We start from the raw sequence: 16,206 nt of genomic DNA on the forward strand, positions 1-16,206 counted from the left end.
GCTAAATAACCAAACTCAAATTTTGTCGAGGAAAAGCTGGCATGGCCATTTTCAAAGGGGTCCCTTGACCTCTGACCTCAAGATATGTGAATGAAAATGGGTTCTATGGGTACCCACGAGTCTCCCCTTTACAGACATGCCCACTTTATGATAATCACATGCAGTTTGGGGCAAGTCATAGTCAAGTCAGCACACTGACACACTGACAGCTGTTGTTGCCTGTTGGGCTGCAGTTTGCCATGTTATGATATGAGCATAATTTTTATGTTAAATACAGTACCTGTGAGGGTTTCTGGACAATATTTGTCATTGTTTTGTGTTGTTAATTGATTTCCAATAATAAATATATACATACATTTGCATAAAGCAGCATATTTGCCCACTCCCATGTTGATAAGGGTATTAAATACTTGACAAATCTCCCTTTAAGGTACATTTTGAACAGATACAAAGTGTGATTAATTTGCGATTAATTGCTATTAACTATGGACAATCATGTGATCGATTGACAGCCCTAATTATTATAGATTGAAGGCCCTGCATCAGGTGTTATGGGTTCTGATTAGACCTGCTCAGGTTAGGGTTGTGCTAAGATACATATGCTGGGATTTACATGAGGATAAGTTGTATCTTTCCTGCATCAACACTAACAGGAAAGTCAAGAAAAAATATTTTTTATTTTGTTGCAGAAGATAATAACTGGTTCTCACACATTATTATTGTATTATTATTATCTATGATGTGTGGACTACTTTGAAAACAGCTTTATGTCAGTGTAATCTGGTGATAAACTCTGTTTACACAGTGTTGAGTCGAGGATGAATGGGTGCTGATGATAGTACAGCTGAGCTCAGTCCAGCTTGTTGTCGTGGTGTCAAAGCCTCCACTCAGCGTTTATCTTGCTGTGTTTATCGTGTAGCGACATCTCGGAGGGGGCCGCGTTCAGTCAATATGCTCTGTGCTCAGGTCGAGCCTCCTGCAGTCAGCGGGCTCTGCATCGATAGACAAAGCAGAGCCACCCTGACCTGTCCAGCAGCCTCCCCGAGCTCTGATCCAGCTGAAAATGAATTCTTTAAACCTGTGGAGAAGAGAGCTGCAGCGCTGGAGCTGCGCCAAACAGGGATCCTGCGACCACGGCGCCGCTTAATCTACCCAACATGAAACCAAACCTGGGAAACAACCTGTCCAGATTAGCTTCGGCCTATTCCTAGATCTACCTGTTTTGTAATCTAACCGGTTCGTTGCTGCGCCTGCGTGCTCAACCAGGCTGAAAACAAATCCCGACATACACATTCATGGCCATGTTTTCTCAGAACTCATCTACAAAACACGGTTCAGGGAAATGAATGCCATCTTCGCGTCCCTGATGGGTGGATCCATGCATCCCATAATGCCGTGTGCACGCACTACAGGACATTTCCAGTTAAAGGGTTCAGGGTTTCTGGAAGCCTCTGGAGGCCTGTCAATACGATTGACGGATCACTAACCGACGTCACAAGCTGAGAATGTGCACCTCCATGTTGTGTGCTGTCTTGGTTTTTATTTCTAGAGCTGCATAACACGAAAAAACTGTATCTGAAACAGTTTTAACTGTTCTGAAACAAAATAATACAGTATTAAAGTCACATTGCAGTACAGATTGAATCTTCAACACAAATACTCAGATTGTTTGGGGATGTCCCTGCCAATTCTCGCTGAAGAGCAGCCATTGTGGCCACAAGCGGCAATTAAATAAGCTGAAACATAGTGTAACAGCAGCACAAAGCTCCGGAGGCCTGTCAATACCATTGATGGAGCACTAATCAGGGCCTCTGTTTACTGTTTTGCTTCTGAGAAACTGACATGGCTCTCATTTTGTGTTTCTGTTTGCATCATGAACATGTATTTAAAGACATTTGCACAAATAAAGGGTTCTGATTAGTGAGATTTCAAACAAAAAAAACATTTTAGGGTTGCACACTGAGCTTAAAGAGGACCTATTTTCCCTTTCCTTTAGTGTGTTATATAGTTTTTTTATGCATGTAAAGGGTCTGCAAAGTTACAAAGCCCAAAGTCCACACCAAAAGGTGACAACACTGCTCCTGAACTGCCTGAAACATCCCACCTTTTCTTCCGTAACATGGTGATGTCACCAAGTAACACATTTGCATAACAGCTAGTTTAGCACGCCCTCAAACAAAGCTAGTTAGAGCAGACAGGGGAGTAACGTTACTATGGTTAAGGTTAGGCGTTGACCTTGAATGGTTAAAGGTCCCATTTCATGCTCATTTCCAGGTTCATACTTGTGTGTTGGGTTTCTACTAGAACATGTTTACATGCTTTAATGTTCAAAAAAACAATACTTTTCTCATACTATCTGTGTGAATATACCTGTATTTACCCTCTGTCAGAATCACTCTGTGTTAGTGCATTTCTACAACATTGCAATGGAATTGCGTTGCTAGGCAACAGCTTGGGTCCATGTTTACTTCCTGTCAGCTGATGTCATTCGCATAGGCTTCGTCCGAAATCACATACTATGCAGTACATACTCAATATGTGTACTATCGTTTAACATACTTTTAAAAATAAACCTAAGTGGTGTGAAGAGAGAGAAGAGTCACTCTCACCGGACTGCTTTTCCTCTCCGTCCATTTCACGTTACTGAGACACACGGTAAAATAACACTTTAATATGTGCTCTTTGGTGGATTATGTGTTTGCCGAATTCCAGGAGATACTTGGACAGATTCAGAAAAGATGGTGGATCTAATTTTATCACTGCATTTGATCGGTAATCAGAGCTGCGCTGTTATTTTCGTTGTTTTTTGAAGGGAGTTCTGCTGATACAGACACCAGCTCAGAGCGGGACTGTGCAGCCGCTGCTTCTTCTTCTTTTCAACTTCACCTTTTGACTCCATCCGTCTGGGTATCACTACAGTTTATTTTTTGACCGCTTGCACCCAAAAATAAAATGGGGTATCGTATCGTTTTTAACGGCAGGTTATCGCGATACCTGTCTAGTATCGGTATACCGTGCAACACTACCTCAGGTCATTTCCTGCCAGAATGTCATTCAGAAAAGAGACCATTTTTAGGCTCTGTCAGATTTGTAGTCCTCCACCGCTTGACCCCGTTTCTTCCAGAGAGCTCTCGTCAGTAGAAGATGACACGCGGCGAATGTACAAACAAGGGTTGCACCGAGATTGCAAACCGTCTAATTTGATGAAAACGCTCTGCCTCGGAGTGTCATTTTCCAGAAGCACACATGCAGCGCCTGGATACGTTACATCACCGGGGAACGGGATGTATTAAGCGCAGACATCAATGCGGGAAGACAGACAACCCGCATGCATCCCTGTCCTGCTGGATTATCCGAGGGTTGCGTCAGTGACCCGAGGCAGCCGCTGAGATTTGAGTTGTGAGTGCATCAAAGTCCTGTCAACAACATTTTGTCTGTCTTTTATGTTGTAAAAAAATACTCCTTTTCATGAAAGTCTCATGAAACAGACCAGGTGAACACATCCAATTTGAGGCTCTTCAGTATCAGGAATATTTTGCACACTCAGGACAATATGGTGCTAAAAAAAAACAGCCCAGGTAGTGCGAGAGCCGCTTCCTGTTCAGCCGTGATTTGTGTGAGTGGCAATGATCTGTGTCATTCAGCTTCTAACTGGGATCTCACTCTGCTGCTGCTGACTCACATGCTTTTTATAGCCGTCTCTGTCATTCCACTTTATAGCCGCCGTTGTGTGTGACACCGTCCTGCTGGGAAGAAAGAGAGTGTTGATACTTAGCGGCGTGTTCAGTTAAAGTTCTTACATACCCGGGAGCTTAAAACCGACATCGGTACAGTTTACTTGCTGCTTGATTTGGGAAGTACAGCTCCGATATAAACCGCTACTGGCTGAATTTGTGGTTTTATCACTTTTGTTTTGGTACTACATCACTGTAAATACATAAGACATCATTAAGGCTTGTTACTTGTTGATACTGGTATCATATGAAACTAGAAAACCTAATGAATCCATCGGTACCAAACATGTCATACTAGCTTGTTGGGAAGGAGGTTAAATAACGCTCCAAACTTACGCTACATTTTGGTGAGGAAAACCTGGCATGGCCATTTTCAAATGGGTCCCTTGACCTCTGACCTCAAGATATGTGAATGAAAATGGGTTCTCTGGGTACCCACGAGTCTCCCTTTTACAGACATGCCCACTTTATGATAATCACATGCAGTTTGGGGGCAAGTCATAGTCAAGTCAGCACTCTGACACACTGACAGCTGTTGTTGTCTGTTGGGCTGCAGTTTGCCATGTTATGATTTGAGCATATTTTTGATGCTAAATGCAGTACCTGTGAGGGTTTCTGGACAATATTTGTCATTGTTTTGTGTTGTTAATTGATGTCCAATAATAAATATATACACACATTTGCACAAAGCAGCATATTTGTCCAATCCCATGTTGATAAGAGTATTAAATACTTGACAAATCTCCCTTTAAGGTACATTTTGAACAGATAAAAAAAAGTGTGATTCATTTGTGATTAATCCTGATCAACTATGGACAATCATGATTAAATATTTAAATGAATTATTTCAAATATTGCATCTGTATCTTAGGTGTAGTCTCTACGCTGGACAAGTTCTTTTATGTGTCCCTATACAAACGTCCTCTCAGTAAATCGGCATTGATGGAAGGACAATTTCAAATTGCGTTGCTGTAATTTGTTAGAGAAAAAGAAGAAGTTTTTCAAATGACAGCAGGTGATTGTTATGTTTGCAACAGATGAAAACATATTTAAAAGTGGATATGAAAAGTTCTGGTTGTTGTTAAGTGTTTCCTCTATGGTTTAATGTCGCAGCTGCTGCTTTAGGGGGAATTTTAGTTTGCCATTTTCCTCACGGTGGTGGTAATTTCGCTACTGAATGAATATCGAGCATCTCTCTGCTGCTCGGTGGTTCCTCTTGTCTGCAGACAAGCTCTCTGTGTCGGTTGACGGGCGTGTGAATGGGAACGGCGAGGGGAAGCCCGGCGCCGCGGCGAAGGAGAATGGAGGAAAAGCCGCTTTGCATGTCAGATTTACAGTAGCTGTCAGCCTGAGCCGACCGCTGCCTGTGAACCGCTGGATGCTGGCAGAATGACCAAAACTGACCCGCGTTTACAACACTAAAGTCACAGGAGGGGGGGTGTTATCCATCTGAGCTGAGCCGTGGATCCTCTGAAGCCAAGCAGAGAGAAATGCTTTGTAGTATTGAACAAGGGTCACCTCATTACATCATAGACGTGACATTTCTCTCACTGCGGTTGCTAATTTATATAACATTGAGCGCCAGTAATTCCCCTCATCCTTCGACATGTAGTACAGTTCACTGTCTGCTGGTTGCAGCATTATGAAATAGTGCGACACACACACTCCCCGTTGAGACACCATTCGATTTGAGGATGTTTTTCGCTCTCAGATTGATTGATGCTACGTGACAGCACACAGGCAAGAAAACCCCCCCTGAAGGCATCAGATGCACTTTTTTTTCCCAACCTGCCAATTATTTTATGAGCCAGACAGCAACACAAACTAGTAGCACTTAAATGGAGCTGAGAATAAGATTCATGTTTGCCAAGAAATCAGCATATACTGTACACTGTAGGGGTGGGAAACAGCTTCCACTCAAGCTAGTCTAATTAGCTTCCACTTCCAAGTTGTAGTACTAGCAGCTTCTACTCAGGCTAGGCTAACTAGTTTTCACTTTGGGCTTGAAACTTCTCAACGCTGCAGTACTATACTGTAGTTTAGATTTCCTTACACAAAAACTGAGGAGAATTCAAATTTAAGGTCGATGTTAAAGTGGCAGTAGGCAGTATATTTTTGACATCACTGGGCAAAAATTCCATAATAACCTTTCAGCATATTGCAATTCAAGTGTTCTGGAAGATAACTAGACTTCTGCTCCTCCTCATGGCTCTGTTTTCAGGCTTTAAAAAATCTGTGACGGGAGACTTTGACCAATCAAAGGTCATTTCATTGAGAGAGCGTTCCTATTGGCTGTGCTCCGGTCATGTGACCCGAACTTGGCGTTCCTTCACTAGGTTTCACAATGTCACAAACTTTCTAATTTTACAGCTAAACTGTGCACTACAAGACGATTCTGAAAACATTTGAGGCGAGAAATAGGCATTAACGTAACATAATATTGATTCATATTTGATCAGCGCTGCCTAGTTTGACCGTTTGGTCGGAGTTCGCGAGTGATTGACAGCTGGCTCTCATAGACGGCAGCTGGACAGCAGAACTCAGATCAGATCTGACTGTTTGTTTTCCTCCGGTCTATACAATCTTGCAGATGCCGTTAGGAGCACCGGAGGACACAGAGGCACATGATTTTATGTACTACTGTCACGATTTAGCGCTTTACAAAAATAACTTTTTTTAATCATAAATTATTTGCTCCTACTTCAGCTTTAATTGTATGTTAGACCACCTGATGTATTTTCTCTAGTTTAGGGTGGACTGAGGAAAGTCTGAGGTTTCTTTATGTGGTTCTTGTTAAAACAGACTCAAGGTTTATGTATGCTGCAAACCAAGAGTCATATATCTGAAGTTCTGGCTGGTAAGAGGACTGCATGCATACAGAAAATAACAAGCAGTCCAAGACTTGTTCTACAGTCTGCTTCTTATATAATAGTAATAATCACTGTGGTGAAATTCAGATGCCAGCGCTGCTGACACTTATCTGCCAAAGCGTCAGCGTTTGAATCTTAATTTTTTGAATGTTATTTTTAGGCTTCAAAAGATTTGCATGTAAGCACTAGCAGAAAACGTCTTATTGGCGTATTTTATATCTCCGTGTTAATGTAAATGTCCAAAACATCAGAATCGTCTCTGATTAAAGGTGGAGGGGGTGAAACGCTGTGGTTACAAATGGGCAGGCTGCAGGCACAAAGCCCCGGTGGAAATGGTCGCCAGCTTCTTTCCCGTCTGCGTCTCTGGGCTTCAGTGCATTGTTTGAAGCAGACTAAGCTGCATGGCGACAGAGGCTTTTTGAGTGCCAGGTTCCCATTCACACTGATCACACATTAGACTGATCAAATCAGACTCCAGGCCTGCTTCCTGACTAACTCAATTTGCTCTCATACGCTTCCCTTTTCACGCTGAGCGCACGCACGCGCACATTTTACACACACACACACGGGTTGTGCGGCGCTTAAACGTGCGCACACAAACAGAAAACCAACAGAGAGCGGGGCAGTACCCATTGAGCTCTAATGAAAAGCAGAAAAAGCCGTTACCTTGGCAACTGCCAGCATACATCTTCAGGAGGACCCAGATTTCCTGTCTGACTGCGATCGTATTGTTTTGGTTCTCTTTTGATAGCCGCAGCATCCCTAGACAGATTATCTCACGGCTGGCAGGAATTTATGCTAAATCATGGTGAATTAAACAACACCCATTTGCGCAGACAGGAAGTCGTCGCGGCTGACAATCCCCCGTCACCTCTGACCTCCACAGAATACCAAACTCTTAAAACACAAATGAAATCAATGAGCCAGTTTCTCCCCGACACATTCGACTGTAGAGCCCCTGTACGGAAGATCAGTGCTGCCAAAAGCAGAGGTGATTTATCCAGATTCCCCTCTAACGTATAAAGAAGTGTACCGTCTGAATGAACATGTTTATTAAGACGGAATATCCGCAGAAAAAACATTTTTCACCACCTCGCCCCACAAGCTGGGTTAAAATAGAGACAGATCTCCCATCAAGGCACTAAAACCTCTGCAGTGTTGACCTTTTTTTTTTGAAGGATAAGTGTATTTCCATGAAAAGAGTATAAATGTTTTAAAGCCCTCCTCGAGACAGTTTTACTTCCTGTTTTTTGGTATTACCATGGCAACCAGATTGCATCGTTTTCCAACCCAGTTTAGATGGATTTAATGTTCGTCAGATCACAAATGAGACAAGTATTAGCGCAACACACCGACTCTCTCGAACTCTCTCTCGAACTCTCTCTCGAACTCTCTCTCTTCTTCAGCGTCTCCTCCTGGTGAGGCGGTCGTCTGGCTGCTGCTGCACTGAGGCGCCGCTCCGCCGCACGCCAGCAGCGAGGACGGATAGACATGTTGCCGAGGTTCGCCGTTTGAAATGCAGTTTCGGGACGTTTTTGGAGGTGCTAACACCGGCCGCTCTCACCTCAGCTTTGGCACCGACACCGACACCGACACCGACACCGACACCGACACCGCACCGGGCTGCACCGTGATTCGTTTAATTCTCTAACGGGACTTTTCTCTTGTTTTATCTTGAGCTGAAAGTTGTGCTCCCCATCGTTCGGACCTTTTGGAGGCCCTCAAACCTCCGGCATCGGCTGCTTTCCGTTAATTTATCTCCAGCAGGAGACGGTAAAGAAGAGAGAGAGAGAGAGAGAGAGAAAGAGAGAGAGAGACAGTCAGTTTGTTTTTTCGTGTAATCCACAGTGTTGATTTCACCCGTTCACACACACAGAGATGCCATTGTGAAAATAAAGACACTAAACTAAGGTGGAGGAAACTAAAAAAGAAAAAGAAAACCCTCAGTTAGCTAATGCAACAAGTTGGGCTAACTAACTACACCTAACTAGCTAACACTAACTAGAAAGACAAACTGACAGCATGAGCATGAGCGCACCTGCAGCTTGGAGGATGACCTTTGACCTGCAGCTTCTACTATAGTCATACGTCATATTCCCATTTTACCAACAACCTTCTTTTTTTAAACTCTGAGCACAAAATGAAGTTATTTGTCAAAAAAAAAAACAGTGTTGCTCATCAACTTAGTCAGGAAATGACTTCAATATATATGAAATATCATAGAAATGCCAAAATACACTTGGGTGGGGGGGGGCCTTAAACCCGGACAGTTTTCCATACAACATGAAGTCATACATGACTGGAATATATTTGATTTTTGCAAAGCAGGTCCACACTGTTCTCATCATTATCATTCTCATCAGCATCACCATAATCAGATTATTATAATTATCATAATTGCCTGTGCTGTGTTTGTTATCTTTGTATGCCGGTCTAAACAGGACACAAATCAGACCCCCATGTGATTTCTCAGCGCTTTGAGAAAGCAAAAGAGAGGTTGGAGGAAGGGGCACGTTTACCTTTTGAGTCTTGGATGTAAATTAACCAAACATCCACAACACTTTAAGTAAACTATCTCACCTCCGAGCCGTAGATGTTCCTCTGTGGTTAAACAACACAGGGGATAATTAACTGTGTGCAGCGTGTTCTCTAGTGTGTCATCTCTCTCTGGGTTTTGTGTTTGTGATGATGTATCATTTAGGGTTGTAAGAAAATATAGAGTATCGAGATAATATGTATTGTGATACTGTATTGATTCACTATTTGCCCTCTCAAAGTAGAGCTATGATGTTGGACGTTACAGCGATAAATGCAGATCCCACTGTTCTGATTGCTAAAACAGTTTTCCTAAAATTTGTTTTTAAGAATTGCAATATATTGCAATATATTGAATTGTAACACCTGTATCATGATAGGTATACCAGATTATTGCCAGCCCTACTATCATTGCACATGCTAAATGTTAGCATTAGGGCTGTCAATCGATTAAAATAGTTAATCACGTTAATCGCACATTTTCTATCTGTTCAAAATGTACCTTAAAGGGAGATTTGTCAAGTATTTAATACTCTTATCAACATGGGAGTGGACAAATGTGCTGTTTTATGCAAATGTATGTATATATGTATTATTTGAAATCAATTAACAACACAAAACAATGACAGATATTGTCCAGAAACCCTCACAGGTACTGCATTTAGCATAAAAAATGTGCTCAAATCATAACAAACTGCAGCCCAACAGGCAACAACAGCTGTCAGTGTGTCAGTGTGCTGACTTTACTATGACTTGCCCCCAAACTGCATGTGATTATCATAAAGTGGGCATGTCTGTAAAGGGGAGACTCGTGGGCACCCATAGAACCCATTTTCATTCACATTATTTAGTCTAGAATATTTAATTTGTAAAAAGACAGCCACTTAGGAGTTGACATTTTCAAATGGTTTCAAAGCTAAATATTACTTTTGTACGTGTAAAACATACTTGAAAGTCATTATTCTCCCACTTGGTAATTACCTGATTGCCACTAATGGTTTGTTTTGTCTGGGATTCATGACTTAGAAATGGCTGTTGTACCGCTCTTACTTGAATGTGTCAGGTAGTAAAAATGACTCTCTTAACGCCCTTCACCACTTAACAGCGCCACATTTCCTCTACTATTTAATGGACGGGCCGTTCCCCGGCACGTCTTACTGATTTCTGCGAAAGGTGACACGCTGTGTCGCCATCCGGTTAGTTGCAGCTTAGCAGTTGACTGATGGGATGACGTCAGCAGTCCAAGTTGCTGATGTTGACAATACGGTAACCTTGTGTGGGTTGCACATGACTTTCCACTGGTTGATTACACAGAATGACATGAAAGAAACTTCTTACCTTAGCCTGCTAGCATGAGACCGAACATGAGACTTCTAACAGACAGCCTTTAGTAGGGCGTTTAAAAAATTACGATACCAGTACCCTTACGCCAAATTCACACCAGGCAGCGGCGAAGTGCCTGTACCTGTTGGGCTTGAGTGTGCCATGTTATGATTTGAGCATATTTGTTATGCTAAATGCAGTACCTGTGAGGGTTTATGGACAATATGTGTCATTGATTTGTGTTGTTAATTGATTTCCAATAATAAATATATACATACATTTGCATAAAGCAGCATATTTACCCACTCCATGTTGATAAGAATATTAAATACTTGACAAATCTACCTTTTAAGGTACATTTTGAACAGATAAAACATGTGCAATTATGATTGTCTGTTGTATTTTACTGGCACACAAACTGTTTTTTGTCTGATCCAGACTTTGGGTTGTTGCTATTTATTTTCTTGTAGCCCTTTGTATAAACTTTATTTAGGCTTACACTGTCCTTTTACAAGCAAACCAGACTCACACACACTCACATGTAGGCTGTTTGTCCGACCTTTCATCCCGCCACATTGGTAGAGATTTAAGCAACAGGATGGGATGCACAAATCCGAATACAGCCTTTGTACAATGGACTGCCTGTGCTCTTTGCTGTAATTTCCCTTCTCCTGTGTTAATCCTAGTAAAACAAAGCACATGACGAAATAGCTAAAAATGAGAATGAATCCAGACTGTGGCTTGCCCTTGGTTCATTTTGTTTTGCTAAGCTTTCCAAGCCTGAGGCTTTGGCTATTACATGTCACCATCTGTCTCCTTATGCACATACGTCTGTGCATTTTGTATTACATTCTGCCTCCCAGAGAACTACAGCGAATAGAACTCGGAAAGAGGACAGAAACTTCAATTTGATGAGGGTATTTGGTTGCCACTTGGTTTTCAATTGCACTGTTATACCTGGACAAACATACCAAACAAAATGAAAGAAGGCTTTAGTCATAGTCAAGTCAACACACTGACACACTGACATCTGTTGTTGCCTGTTGGGCTGCAGTTTGTTATGATTAGAGCATATTTTGTTATGCTAAATGCAGTACCTGTGAGGGTTTCTGGACAATATGTCATTGTTTTGTGTTGTTAATTGATTTCCAATAATAGATATATACATACATTTGCATAAAGGAGCTTATTTGACCACTCCCATGTTGATAAGAGTATTAAATACTTGACAAATCTCCCTTTTATGATAAAAAAAAAAGTGTGATTAATCACGATTAAATATTTTAAGCGATTGACAGCCCTAATTCAAAGCTATCACCTTGGGTCCGGGACATGATGATGGTTATTTTTTTGCTGTTTTCTAACATTTTGTAGACCAAAAATTAACTGATTCATTGGGAAAATAATGAGCAGATGAATTGTTAGTTAGTTGCAGCCCTTGTCTGGTGTTAAGGTGCCTTTAGCCTTCAAAAAAGTTATTGTAAAAAGTTCTGCATCTTCTACCTGCTGCAGCAGCCTCTCATAATCCATATCCCATAAATAAGCAAATTATTACAGTGTTTTTGACATGGTTTCTGTCAGCTAACGCTCCGCAGTAAGATGTATTCAATATCCCAGAGGCTCTGCTAGCAGACTTACCTTGGCTAATATCTCCTGTGGTTTCATTAATGCATGAAGTGCTGGGTATAAGTGTTTGTATCTGATGCTCAGTGGTTTAAATATACAGGTAAGGTGATGGGATATACATATCTACTGTTAACAGAGGGAGGCCCAAGACCCAGCAGAGCCAAACAACCTCCACCAGAGTCCTCAAGTGGATCATGAAGCAGCATCTCTTAACGTCTCTTTCTCTTCTTCTTCCTCCTCAGACGGCCTATAAGCCCTGGCTGTGCGCTCAGTATTTCCCCACCTCCCAGCTGTCGTGTCAGAGGAAGGTGCCGTGCCACCAGTACTGCCTGGAGGTCCAGCAGAGCTGTCCGTTCATCCTGCCCGACAACGACGACCTGATCCACGGCGGGAGCCCCAGCTTCATCTGCACAGGTCAGCACCGACTCACTGTGTCCCGCGTCACTTCCTGTTTACATGTTTGAGTGTGTGGGTGTTTTTGTGGCCTTGTAATCTCTACTGCCTCAGAGAAAAATATATAATTATTAAATAATGTTTATAACAAAGTCATTTTGAGGTAAATATTGGGCTAATTTGGCAGTAATTCCAAATAAATGTCAAGTAGGTTACTTGCTAATTATTACCTCATTACCATGAAATTTGTGAACCTGTTAAATGAAGTGTTACCAAAAATCTGCTTTATGTGAGTGAATAGTTATAAAAGTATTAATTCATGCACAGTGTGTATTTCCTGGATGGTATTCCTCCAGGAAAACAGGTGAGAGGTGTTTCTGAAGGCTTTCTGATGACATCTAGTGGCGCATTTGAGCACAGCTCAGCTCAGACGTTTTAACAACGCATTGATGAATGGAATCTGGCCCGTCCCTCAATATTTACTGCAGTTTATACGGTAGTAATCATCAAGGACTCTGCCTCAGAGGACCAGACGCAGTCTGTGAGCCAGCAAACAAGTTATCTGGAATCTGAGCGCCATAAGAGCATCATCAACACCACAGTTATTCAGGCTGATGAGGCCTCTGCCCAGGTTGGTACTGGGTCAACAACAGTTTATGAACTAAGGGATCGTAGGAACATTATTAGTGAGGGAAGGATGGTCAGAAACAGGGGAGGTAGGGTGATGTGTTTTTTGTTTTGCTGAATGGATGGTAGTCTGATAGGAAAGACCCTCTCCAGGAGAGCAGTAAATAATAACAATAATAATAATAATAATAATAATAATGGTAACACTTCATTTTACAGGTCCGCAAATTTCATGTTAATTAGGTGATGATTAGCAAGTAACCTATTTGAAATTGTAAATGAGTAGTACCAAGTCAGGGCTATATTTTGAGATATTGGGGGGACAGTGTTTTCCTGTTTTCGAGTATGGAGGACGGAACCTGCCAAAATAAAAAATACATAAATAAATTACTCAATAAATAAATAAATATGTCATTAAATGCAGTAAAAATAATATTAAAAATAGATGTAAATAAATAATTGATAAAATGTGACATAAATTGATATTTCTGTGTTAATTTGCTTCTTTATTTATTTATCTTTGTATTAATTCCCTTATTTATTTCCTCTTATGTTTAATTTTCTCTTGTATTTATTTATGTATTTATTTTTTATTAATTTTTAGATTTATTATTTGCATTTGATTTTTTATTCATTCATTTAGTCTTGCATTTATTATTATTTTTTTTTTTCATTTATTTATTTATATATCTTTTATATAATTTTTTTAAATCTTTAAGGTACATTTTGAACAGATAAAAAATGTGGGATTAATTTGCGATTAATCACAATTAAATATTTTAATCGACTGACAGCCCTAATAACAACATTTGATGAAAAGTGCTTGACCTCAGCTATTATTGTGACAAATTTCATGACAAAATACTTTATATTTAGGGTAGTGTTATAAAATGCATGACAGCACACATAAAGCTACCACTGATGCAACTTTATCTCATATTTTCTAACTCTGGGGATGTATACCTTGCCAAAATCACTACGAGTGTTATTCCCCCCAGATGGTAACGACCAACCCTATTGGCTCACAGACCAAAGACATATTTAGTCTACCAATTTGACAACCTTTAATGTCCATAAATAAAGAGTTTTGGTCTTCTGAACTCTTAATGAGTTTTTACTGTAGAAATACATCAGATCAGCCAGTCCTAGATCGGTTTTCCCTCAGCGGTCTAGTTTTCCCCGCCCAGGTGAGTGCAGCGACTGCTCCTTTCACACGTTGGCAAGTTCAGACTTCTGGAGTGATTAACTGATGCAGCGATGCGTCACCCTCTGCGTGGTCGTGGACTTTAATTGGAGTTCAGCCGAGGGTCACCGTGTCTGCTCCTCCGCTTTGTGATAACAGCTACAAACTACAGAGTCTAGTGGGCTTGACCTGTCTACAGAGCTGAAGGATGTCCAATGCAAATTAGATTGTTGGTGTTAACAGGTGCTGCTTTTAACTGAACCGGAGCAGTTTTTTCAGGCGTCAAAACCCAAACCCAAAATACAAGTATGCACCTGAAATTGAGCATGATATGTCCTCTTTAACACATCATATAAAAACTGACCTGTTGTTATTATCCCATCCGCTCCCTTTGACTTTTCTTCCTGTCCCGTCCCAGTCATGTGATGACTAGTGAACTCCCATCCCACAGGAATCCCACAGGAATCCTGTCAGCCTCTAATACACACATCATGAGACGACATAAAGCTGTCAGCTTCATTCAGAAATCATTTTTACTGGTGTCAGCTGTCAGCAAATCACCTTGACTCTAATAGACGCATATAAAAAGTCAGCATTTTCCTCCTCTCTTTCTCAGGGATCCTGGCGGATCATGTATCAGACAGCGAGGCGGAGTGCTGCGACGTCCGGTGGGACTCCAAAATGGACAGCCCCTCGGGCGGGACACTAAAAAGGACTGCTTCTTCCTGCCAGCCCGAGGGGGCCTCGGTCACCTCCGCCGCCACCTCGAGACTGTGCAGCGGGCGGCTGAAGATCTGCCTGCTGGCCCTCGTCCTCCTACACACTGTCATCATCATTTCAGCCTCCCATAACTCCACGTTGGTGGGCGTGGCTGCCATTTTCTCGCCGGAGGAGAGCGCCTCTAACGAGGAGTGAACCTTGGGGTTGAATCTGGTGCTTGTAAAGGATTTTACGGTGTCGCGGCCGCCAGGGACACATCTGGCGAGACACGCTGGTGATGCCTCTACAGTCCGATGAACCATCAACCACGGGGAGTGGGAGGGTTTTAACTGGAGCTAAGGGTGCTGGGATTGGACATCGACCTGAACCGAGATGTTTGAGAACCACCCCCCTAAAGAACTGACCTCTTGCCACTTGAAACCTGCTCATTGTTTCTATTCCATCCAAATGTTTTCTAGCATATTGTCCCTCCTCTCCTCCCTTCCTTCCCTCTCTCCCTTCCCTCCCTCCCTTCGGTGTGTATGGATGGCACGTCAGAGGAAAAACGGACATTGATGAAGTGTGCGCTCTCACTCATCATTACCTTTAGATTTTTGCTGCATTTCTTTCAGGTGCCAGAATGTTTTTTGACATATCAACTGTGTTCCACTTCCTGCTCCCCGTCACCTTAGAGGCATCTTCTTACTACCTTGTATGTGATGTTGCTCGAGGGGGCCTGTCAGGACCAGCTCATCCATCACTGAAATGTATGTGATTCTTCTATATTCTAATGTTCCGCTTGTATTTTGTCCCACTAGACCTTTTCTCAATCCCTTAACGACGGTACATGCCTACACGTTCTAGGACCTTAAGTGCTCTGAGACCGGCTCGCTTCCTCTTCTGACTTGTTGGGCCATTGAGCAAGTTAGGAGCGACGACGTTGGCGAAAGGTAGTGACGGTTCAGCTGGTGATTAATGCTGAGCGAACAGGAAGCGGTGTTCTCTGGTTTTCTAGAGTGTTCAGTTTACCTCATACGGTAGAGTCGGTGTTGCGGACTTGTCTCAACGCCACAGAGAGTATTTAGAGTAGTCGTACACGAGACTGCAGGGACAACCCAGGGACTCTAGAGAACAGTTGCATGATGCCAAAACACCAGGGGCCTCATTTATCGAGCGCGCGTACGCTCGTTTCTACTCGCAGAATCCGTTTCTTCTT

General features: G+C 42.1%; 1 protein-coding gene across 1 annotated transcript in view; it reads left to right on the forward strand.

Moving 5' to 3' along the window:
- fam155a (family with sequence similarity 155 member A) overlaps positions 1–15,775 on the forward strand; it is a 29,821-nt gene extending 14,046 nt beyond the window's left edge. Inside the window, exons 2-3 of the mRNA XM_037761768.1 lie at positions 12,331–12,502; positions 14,908–15,775. Coding sequence (XP_037617696.1) covers positions 12,331–12,502; positions 14,908–15,206 — 471 coding nt within the window. The 3' untranslated portion in view covers positions 15,207–15,775. The remainder of the gene's footprint in view (positions 1–12,330; positions 12,503–14,907) is intronic.
- The last annotated feature ends 431 nt before the right edge of the window (positions 15,776–16,206 follow it).

This window comes from Sebastes umbrosus, chromosome 24 (assembly GCF_015220745.1).
Source record: "Sebastes umbrosus isolate fSebUmb1 chromosome 24, fSebUmb1.pri, whole genome shotgun sequence".
In the NCBI taxonomy this organism is placed as follows: domain Eukaryota; kingdom Metazoa; phylum Chordata; class Actinopteri; order Perciformes; family Sebastidae; genus Sebastes; species Sebastes umbrosus.